The sequence below is a fragment of the Akebia trifoliata genome, chromosome 3 (genome assembly GCF_017979445.1).
Source record: "Akebia trifoliata isolate Shusen 1 chromosome 3, ASM1797944v1, whole genome shotgun sequence".
Classification (NCBI taxonomy): domain Eukaryota; kingdom Viridiplantae; phylum Streptophyta; class Magnoliopsida; order Ranunculales; family Lardizabalaceae; genus Akebia; species Akebia trifoliata.
In genome coordinates this window covers 36,825,082-36,835,182 of record NC_141377.1, presented here as the reverse complement: position 1 = coordinate 36,835,182, position 10,101 = coordinate 36,825,082, and the positions used below count along the sequence as shown (strand labels likewise).

The 10,101-nt window shown below is 34.6% G+C and overlaps 2 protein-coding genes across 4 annotated transcripts; one reads left to right on the top strand and one right to left on the bottom strand.

The window, feature by feature from the left end:
* The first annotated feature begins 67 nt into the window (after positions 1-67).
* On the top strand, positions 68-863 carry LOC147406697 (egg cell-secreted protein 1.3-like). Its single transcript, XM_086434861.1, has one exon. It carries the CDS (start codon positions 76-78, stop codon positions 478-480), a length of 405 nt encoding a protein of 134 aa, XP_086290987.1. The 5' UTR covers positions 68-75; the 3' UTR covers positions 481-863.
* A 1,093-nt stretch (positions 864-1,956) lies between these two features.
* Positions 1,957-5,089, bottom strand: LOC147406696 (SET domain-containing protein). 3 transcript variants are annotated; one of them, XM_086434858.1, is made up of 5 exons: positions 4,303-5,089; positions 4,164-4,224; positions 3,947-4,047; positions 3,176-3,274; positions 1,957-3,030 (listed from the first exon to the last, which is right to left on the bottom strand). In XM_086434858.1, exons 1-5 carry the CDS (start codon positions 5,041-5,043, stop codon positions 2,020-2,022), a joined length of 2,013 nt encoding a protein of 670 aa, XP_086290984.1. In that variant the 5' UTR covers positions 5,044-5,089; the 3' UTR covers positions 1,957-2,019. The 3 variants fall into 3 exon arrangements, with proteins under 3 accessions (XP_086290984.1, XP_086290985.1, XP_086290986.1); XM_086434859.1 differs by having other exon boundaries at positions 4,164-4,203; XM_086434860.1 differs by lacking the exon at positions 3,176-3,274.
* Between the last annotated feature and the right edge of the window lie 5,012 nt (positions 5,090-10,101).

The window sequence follows — 10,101 nt, the reverse complement described above, 5'->3', positions numbered from 1 at the left end:
GCACGTAACGTAAATCTCCACTCCATAAATATGCCAAACCTTCCCAACAATGGCCACAACATCTCTCTCTCTCCAATGGCAGCTCAGTTAGCTTTCAAGCTCTTCTTTCTCACTATGTTACTAACATGGAGCATGGAATCCATGGCAATGGCACGGTCTCATCCCCATGGGACAAGCTTGGCTGCCCGATTACAATCAGATGGTCAATATGAGTGCTGGAATTCGTTAGTTGAGCTTCGATCTTGCACTGGAGAGGTGATCCTCTTCTTCCTCAATGGTGAGACATACCTAGGACCAAACTGTTGCCGAGCCATTGGGATCATCGAACACCATTGTTGGCCATCCATGCTTGGCTCACTCGGCTTCACAGCCGAGGAAGGTGATATTCTCCGTGGCTACTGCGATGCCACTGACTCCATCACTCCACCACCACCTTCTCTTAGTCCCACTGCTATTGTTGTACCAAACTTGGTTCCTTAGTAGAATTAGGGTTTTCAGAGTCTGCTGTTACTGCTATTGTACTGCTTTTAGTATTCCCTAAGTTATGTCTAGTTTGGGTTCTACTTATATAGTTATTGTCTAGAATTCAATGTGATTGGGGATGGTTGAGATGGGCAACTAATCCCTAGGAAATCAGTATCAATCCCTAGAAATTTGCATTTCTCTATATCCATCTTAGCCGTTCATCGTTTCTCTTGGGCCTTGAGGTATCCTTTTATTTTTATTTAGAGTCTCTGTGTTGCCAAGTAAAATCTTTGTTTGTATGCGTTTTACCTATTAATGATCAAGGGGATCTATGGTTTTCTTTAATCTGTTTTACTTAATGGTGTGGTTTATTTTATGGATGTTAAGACACGTGGCACTTGTGCATTGGGTAGATCCACTGTTCTCTGGTCTTAATCAGCAAATACAGGTATAAAATGTTTAATTTTGATTGATTTAAATATCATCTGCATTTAAAAATACAAATAAATAAAAAGATTTTGTGACTGAGCCACTTATAATAGAAAGTTCTTGCAAATAATAATTACTGGATAGAAGCTGTGAACACTGTCCACATTCTAAACGGATTTCCAACAAAAATATAAGGTTTACATTTTACAGCTTCTACAAACATTGTTGTTTATTGAGAAGTTCATATGGGCTTTAGCACACATTTTCGAAGGAATTGTCTTATTGGGACTAAGAGTTCTAAAGAAATAGGAAGTTGAGATAACACAAGAAATATGCTACAACCAATTAAATCTCTATAAAATAAATTGACGACTTATGAGATTATCTGTGGTTCTAAAGCAACATAATTCTTTAGCATCATCGTTGTACATATATACATGTATTTGGCTTTCTGATCTCTAGAAACAACTACTGCATGATACAAGTTTGGTTCAAGCATAACAGGTATTCCTAGAGCCTTCCCTCATATATACACCTTTAGAAAGAAGAAAAGAAAAGTTAGATCGAAGGGAGAAAAATGAATGTTTATTAGATATATATAGAGAGGAATCCAAAGTCTACACAATCCCATCTCTTGTAAATTGGTGATTTCTAGAGATACATATATGAATGAGATGGCAGCATGGAAATGGGAGTGCTATAGACTTTTGAAGAACCTGAGAATATATACCAAAGATTAGTTCTACTCCAAGTTTTTCTCGTTCAAGTTGTTCCTCTCCTCCAAGTTCAAGTGTGTCCACATCAAATTCAAGTAGTTCATTAGATTCTAATATACCTCCAAGAAAGGTGCGCTTCATCAGAAGAAATTTGTGACACATGTTATGTTTCAACTACTACATCAAGCACCACCATGAAAAATCAAATAAATTGATCAAGTGAGTTTAGGACATGTATTTGATCAAGGAAGAATCTGATTTATCTTTCAAATGTACAAGAGTAAATTTGGTTACAACATCCCAATTTTCAGTAACTCAAAGCTAGCCAGATCAGGCGCAGTGTAGAGGAACAATCTTCCTCAACTTGATCCACATTCATGTTAATAATCAATCAATCAAATTCATTAAATCAGCTGCCAGCGAGCAGATTTCTAACATAACCAGTCAAATAGCACGGATGACCGTAACAAATGCTCGCTAGATATCCTCCATAGAGCAAGCAATGAACACCAAGCCAGAAAAAGCTTATCCTTTCTTCCTCTGCTTCACGACTACAACCACAACACACTCCATTCCCACAATAAGACACCACATCAGTGCCGCCCGTTATATATCGGGACTCCCCTGCATTTGAATCCTTGGTCATTCCAAGCCAGCTAAAATCAATGGGATCCTTGATATCAACTAAGTGATGGTGACCGTTAGTCAAGAAAGGCCAAATATTACAAGAAATCCTCGAAGCACAGTGAATAAAACCTTTGGATATCTCCTCAAACTCCACTTTCGTTGAGATGTTTTGAGATTGCCCGCAAACCAAATCAAGTTCCAATTTTTCCACCAATGAGCATTTTCTAGGTCTATCAGTGGGCAGAAATGACATGCCTAATTCGGGCAGTTTCCGGTTACAAATCAAATTCCATATCAAGTTTCTAGCAAGACCCAATAAGGAATCCCCAGCGCTAACCCAAAAATTGGCGGTAGTGGCAATTAAAGACGATTCAGAAAGGAACAAGTGGTGGGTTGCACCAGCGAGTAACAACGAGTAAGCCGCACTAGTCTTGCTCAGCTCAAAAGCTTCCGACCTATGATCGTCTGTTCCTGAATGGGGAACCAATAAGTTACTCGCATGGATCTTATAAGCAGAAGCTAATGTAATGTAGGCATTTAGAGAAAGATGATGCAGGGGATGCAACTTGAACTTCAGCCGTGATGGATCTTCTTTTAGCTGTAACCACTCTTCTCGAAAACTTTCATCAAGTATGTTCTCCAACTTCTCGCAGCACGATTTGGGATTCCCGACCAACAAGTATTCAGATATGGTTTCATCTAGGTACTCACTTAACTCTTTAGACGCTTCATTTCTATAAAAGTTGTGATCCCAACTCAAGTTCGTTGTGGTGCAGTTGGCAGCAGAATCTTCCTAGAGAGCAGCACCACACATCATCATATTAATCTTTGTTCATAAGTCTTCGAGTTAAAATTTTAAATGAAGTTAAAAACAAAAGAATGTTGAATGTGATTAGTTTAGATTCAAATATGGCATTTGTTTTATGAGATTTTCTTACTTGCAAAACATGATCTACATATGTTAGTGGGGATGCACTACACCGTCCGCAGCTACAAATAAACCTATACCTCGACCACAGTTCCGACTGTCTCATTGACTAAAGAATATGAGCATGAAAAACATCAGCAAACATGAAACAAAATTGAAATTTGAAAGGATGAACAGTGAAAATTGAAGACACATTAGCTAAAAACAGATTCAAAAACCAATTAGTAGAATACCTTATTTCTTGTTCATAAACTCAACGTTGATAACATTATTGAGAGTTCATGCGATAATAAATTACAGTTCTCAAAGGCTCAAATATCCACGACAAATGTGTGTCGATTTAGCAAATTATGTAATCAAATAAGGCTACATGTTTTCTTAATTCCAGAATATAAAAGTTTCGATTTCCAAATCAAAATATACAAACATACCACCCAAAGAGATAGCCCGTACCTTTCCACACCATTATTGCCAAGGGGCTTTTGGTGAATTGGTTAGGTTGTTACTCAAAAGGCGTGATTTAGGAAATGGGCTACCTAGGGAACCAAAAAGAAGGGTGCCAGAGTGAAATCCAATACATAATGCGTCATTGAAGACATCGTTTGCATAGCATGGTGTTGTGTGACAAGTCCAAGAGTAACTTTCCATACCATTACTGCCTAGGTTCTTTTGGTGTAATAGTTAGGATCTTACGAACAAAACGCACCCATACCACACAAATACCTAAATTAAGTTTTTTTACACTCGTAAATTGGCAATACAGGTACAAATATTGAATTACCTTCGGTTGCAACAAATCCGTGTATGAAACACACACTTTCTCGCATTTCTTAATTGGCTTGATGCTACGTACAATGATTCTCGGTCCATAATCACACAATTCTGAATTAAGAAAATCGAAAATGTAGAACCATTAACATAATAATCTATACAAATCAAGCATTTTCAAACTTAGTAAAAAAAAAAAAACCTCAAAATCATCCGATTTTGATAATTACCATTGTTCAATTTGCTTTCACCACAAACCCATCTCCTCAACTGCAACCAATTTAAAATTTTCTGTAATTCTCCAAACATACACACATCAAAATCAATAATAAAAAATCCATGGAGCATTTCTTAGTTCTTATTTCTTACAATTGATTCATCCCCGTGTCCGATAATCCTCGATTCACCAAAACCAGGAGAATCTGAGTCCGACCCAACCAATGAAAACCGATAACAAGCATTGGGCGAGCAACTATGATTGATCCAAGAGAAACTCGAGCCATAAACAGCAATACCAAGGGTGCGCACTTCACTAACCTGCACCTCCACGGCGTTCGTTAGCACCAGACACAACACCTTCTCCTCCTCCTCCCTCATCTCTCCTCCTACTTCAACTTCTCCATCTCGCATTCTTCTCGCGAGTGACATCAACCTCCCGCCCTCTCTAATTCTCGCCAAATTCTCTTCGGATTCCTTCAATTTCTCGCGATTACACATCAACCCACCAATTCTATCGGATTGGGGAGAGAGGAACCCTAGCTTATCGAAAACGAAGAGAAGACGAAGTGCGGTGCGGAGATCTGACGTGTCTCCTTGCCACGTATTGGGTTGTGATTGGAGAATGAGGAAGAGATGGTATTCGCCACTTGACACGTGGCGAGGGGAATCGATGTTGGAGCAGTGTGAGGAGCAGTAGAGAATGGGGATAGAGTGGGAATTAATGGGATAGTTGGGGAGAAATGGAGGGAAATGAGGGTTGAGAAGAGGGCGGAAACAAGAGGAACAATGGCAGTGAAGGAAGGAATCTGAGAGAGAGAAGGCGATAGGTGGGATTTGGGTTGTGAGGTCTTGGCCTATCTCGGTTACGTCTTCGCACGCTCTCATCTCCATCTTCCTTGTGTCCCACGTACGGTTATGCAGCTCTGAATTATGATTTATGAATGAGTCGTCTTAAATTTAAAAAATAAAAATTAAAAGAGGAAATTACATTTTTACCCATTTCCTACGCCCACCATTTCTCCATTTATGGATTGAAAAATCCAAATCATCTTCTTCTCCACCATCTCTCTCTCTCTCTCCTCCAATTTTCTTTTTCTTGTTTTTGGCATACATCTCCTTTTAAATTTTGTGAAAGATTAAAGCAATGGAGATTAGGTTTTAGATTTTTTTTTTCTTCAAGAATTTTATTTATTTTTATTATTATTATTTTTTCATTAAATCATCAAAGAATATGAAAAAAAAAAAAACACTATAAAAACTTCAAAACGATGATTTCAAATTGAAGAATTTAGAGTTTTTTGACAAATTTTGTTCGATAAGTTTAGATCGAACTTATTTTAGTTGATTCTAAGTGTAAGTATCCTACTGAATATAACAAAACTGATTAGGTGGATGCCTACCAAAGAAAATTTTCTAATGTTCAATAAAAAAATTACATCTGGGAGGATACTTACTAAATCTTCTAAAACAAGTTTGGTCTGAATTTACTAAACAATATTTATCAAAAAAATCTATAAATGCTTCGGTAGGCTCTCATCAAATTGGTTTTGTAATATTCGATTCGATAGAAAGTTTTGTTCGGTAGGATATTTACCGAATTGGCTAAAACAAGTTTCGTTTGAATCTACTAGATAAAATATGTCAAAAAAACTCTAAATTCTTTGATTTGAAATCGTCTTTTTGAAGGTTTTAATAGTGATTTTTCCATCTTCTTTGATGATTTAATACAATATATATCAAAGAAATAAGATTCTTGAAAAAATAACCTAATCTCTATTTATTCAACCTCTTATAAAACTCAAAAGGAGATGAATATGAAGAAAATGAAGATTGAGAGAGAGAGGTAGATGAAGAGATGGTTGGAAATTTCATTCGATAGATAAGTAGATGGAGAAGATGATGGGTGTGTAGAGTAATTTGATGAGGTTATTAGTGTAATTTCATTTTTTAAACTTAAATAAGCGCAAAGAGTGAATAAAGTGCGGGCAAGTAACAAGACTCATTATGAATCTCTTTGAGTTTGGTTTGAAAATCCAATTTTTAAGGTCAGGTCAGTATGTCCATGTGTGATTTGACTCAATCGATCCAATCTCATTCGGATTTTGTGGCATGTACACATAACCATAGATTTCCTCGAGATACAGAAGGAAAATATATGGTTCTGTACACATTCCACGACAATTGAGTATATTTGAGACTTTGAGTTTTTATTTTTATTTTTATTTTTTTAGAGTCACTTTATTATTATTCTTTTAAAGATAATTATTTATTTTAATTTAGTCTAGATGATGCAAAATCTCATTTTATATTAATCACAATCATTTAGGTTCTTTAAAAATATTAATGTACACAAGATGAAAATTGATTAATAATGATTCTTTTTATTTGAAATCATCTAAACAAGTCATTATCTCAAAATTTTAGTTGATCTTTCCATGCATTTTAGTTGAAAAACTCAAAAATAAAAAATGGATGGGTTTTTCCGGTGTCGAATTCACCGTTTTATTTATTGTCGAATTTGACAATAAATAAAAAGTAGTGAGTTCAACAATAATAGTTGCAAACTCAACAATAAATAAAAAAGCGTTGAGTTTGCCAATAATGAAGGACCATTAAAAAATACAAAAGTTACTAAATGTCATATCAAGATACCACCAAAAACTTAGAGACTATGTAGAAATAATCCCTTTGACAAGGTTGTTTAAGTGATCTTTTTTTTTTCTTCTTCTATATGTTGAAGATGAAGGCATTTGAGTAATACACATGAATGGTTCATATTTACAAACTTCATTTTAATTTCAAACATTCAAGTTTTATAAAAATATATAGAATTTTAAATAAAATAATTACGTTCCTTTTAAAAGGGAAGATCCTTCAGATGGATTCCTCGCCTTATCTTATTGAATGAGTGTCTATATCTATTTTTTACTTTATTTTTAAAACTTTCAACTTTGAACATTTCTTTTAGTTGGATTATAATTAACTTTTGTTAAATATGTCAAAATCATATTAATCAATTTTTTCCAAGTTTATTATCTTCATGATTAACCTACTTAACATAAAATAAAAGAATAATGATAAAATGACTCTCCCCTAACAAACTCCCCCAACGTGGTTGTGCATTGAACCATAGGTTTTTTCCTTGGGATACACAACTTCACACATTTATGGGGATGTGCAATTGTGTATCTCGAGGAAATATATGGTTTTGTGCACATCTACGTCAAGAGAGTTTAGGGGGAGTTAGAAAATCAGGATTCAAAATAAAATTAGTTATCTATTTATTCATTTTTTTTACCTTAATCTTTGCCCAATCTCTTTTCTCTGATTTTATATTGTGGCTTATAAATTTAATACATAGATAATAGTATGATACGTGTTTATTGACCACATTTATTGATACATATATGAACATAGCCATCCAATTTAACATTCTCTCTCATAAATGATTGTAGACACTCCAATTTACACGGGCCCACTCAAAAAATATATTTTTAAATTAAGTTGTTGACAAAGGTCCAAGTGTGTAAAATCTACCACTTTTTCTAAATAAGAGTCCTAAAGCCTTCAATTGGCATATGGACTCACAACAAAATACATTTTTAAGCCTCCATTTTCAAATCACTTCATAACCTGAACATTTTCTCAAAGTCTAGCCCAAACAAATCCCTAATCCTATTTCTCAATTCAAAATCCATAATTCTCTTCCCAATCCTCAGCCATCACAACTTAAACCAATGCCAATTTCTAGACCCACCATTCTTAAACTAACCTCTAAATCCAACTTAAAAAAACCTATTTAATCAAAACCTAAGCCAACATATCCAAAGACCACTCCTAAAGCCATACCCAGGCCCACTCTTAACTAAAGTCCAAATCCAACATTATCTAAAAACTCAATTTATATCTCATAAGACATTAAAAGCTCATTCTTACAAGATTGTAACATGTCACCATCACAATCAACCCCTCAAATCTAATCTACCTAATCTCCTCATCATTTTCAAAAGCTATACACACCACCCCCTTCCCCTCCACCATATCAAATGTCATTACCAAATTCCATCATTTTCTCTAAATTTTTTTATCACAAGCTATCTTCATACGATACGACACTTCTTCTCCTTAATCAACTCACCTGACCCATATATCTCTATACTCTTTTGCCACATATCATCATTATAGTCACTCTTCTAAAATTTAACTAATTAATTTCTTACATTAATTATTCTCTCAACCAAACACCCACACCCATTTAACTTAACCACCATGCAATCTAGGATATAGGTTGTAAAATCAATTTATTTGAATTTTATCTATCGATATGAGCCAAAAGCAATCAATTTTTTCCTTTTACCACATTTACCCCTCTTAAACCTAAAATTCCAAGCATTTTATGCCTAAATCTCACGTCTTTCCCCCCACTTTCTATTTTTGACCCATTTGATATTAAAAGCTATCTCAAGTCACTATAAAAACCTCTATCTCCCATTTAAAAACTCATGCTTGAATACCCATCTTTCAAGTCTCAAATATTTCAATTCCCAATCTCAAATCCCTACACAAAAATCTTTTTTCTCTCAATCTCAAATCCCTACATTTTGATCATTTTAACTACTAATCTAAAACCTCTACATAAAAAAAAAAAAAAAAAAAATCAAGATTTAATAATCATCCTTTAAGATTCAAGAAAAACATATTAAAAAGAAAAAGATCTCAAGGACAAAATAGGCTTGAAAATATGATAATATAGTTTAATCCCCTTATTCCTTTCTTCATCTCCCTCTTCTATCTCTTCCCTTTTTATTTAATTTTAGTTTAGAAATCCCTTAAGATGTAATGATGTCATTCTCCTACTCTCAGTAGATCGAGTTTTGACTTGGTCGAAAGTGTAGGGGTTGAAGTCATTTAAAAAAAAAAATTATTTTCTTTGAACCATACACACTTTTTGCTCACACCACCAAAAAACTTTTTTGAGGCTAAAGGTATTTGGGCCCTTCTTTCATAAGAATAGATCCATGACTATAAAAGTCTAAACTTTTAAAAATTATGTGATTTTGAGGCAAGACATGAGATGATCCTCATGATCTAAGTCAAAATCGATATTCTTTTACATTTAAGGGTACAATCATTTTTGGTCATTTTCTTTCTTTTATTCTAAAAATGGTCATGTTTTTAAGATTACCACCAAATTTGAAGAGAGATGGGTGCCTAACATCTTCCACAATCCCTAATTGAACCCCTTACCAAAACTCTAGGTAGATCGATTACTTTTAGGATTGTCAATAGATCGGACTAGGTTCGAGCTAAGCTTTAACTGGGTCGAACATTTTAAGGCTAAAAAACTTAGCTTGAACCCAATATCGAGCCAAACTTAAGAAATAAAACCTTAGTCCAAGCTCGATTCAACTATATTCGGGCCAAGCTAGGCTAAACCCATTTTTAAGTATTTTTTGTTGTATTAAAAGCATACTAAATAACAATAAAATGATCAAAATAATATTGTATCATTAGATTTGACAAAATTAATTGCATTCTATATTATTTTATGGGTACCATTATTAATTTATTAAAAAAATATTATGTAATATATTTTAATATGGTATAGTGCCGCCCAATAGGCCTATGTTCAAAATCCAAACTCGAACCTATAATAACGTGGTCTTAGTTTGGCTCGATAACTGAATGTTCTAAATTACTAAATTAAACCCAATCCATGGCGGGGTTGGGATTTGGACCGGATCGGGCCAAACCCCAACCCATTGACATCCCTAATTATCTTATCCAATTTTGAGAGTCACTATGAGGCCCAAAAATCAAAATTTCAAAACTATTATCCAGGTGGTCATTCACACTCTTTTCAAAAAATGAATGGTGGTGACTCCAATCCACATAGTGTTGATTTTTCGAACTTGAAAATCACATAGATATAATGATAATTCTCCTGAG

What these genes read in the sequence shown, in the direction of transcription:
- LOC147406696 (XM_086434858.1), bottom strand. Translation starts at nt 5,043, where the DNA reads ATGGAGATGAGAGCGTGCGAAGACGTAACCGAGATAGGCCAAGACCTC. An exon ending in CGGATTTGTTGCAACCGAAG is followed by an intron (nt 3,275 to 3,946) that starts GTAATTCAATAT and finishes CATATTCTTTAG; the next exon opens with TCAATGAGACAGTCGGAACT. An exon ending in ATGTAGATCATGTTTTGCAA is followed by an intron (nt 3,031 to 3,175) that starts GTAAGAAAATCT and finishes GCTGCTCTCTAG; the next exon opens with GAAGATTCTGCTGCCAACTG.
- LOC147406697 (XM_086434861.1), top strand. Translation starts at nt 76, where the DNA reads ATGGCAGCTCAGTTAGCTTTCAAGCTCTTCTTTCTCACTATGTTACTA.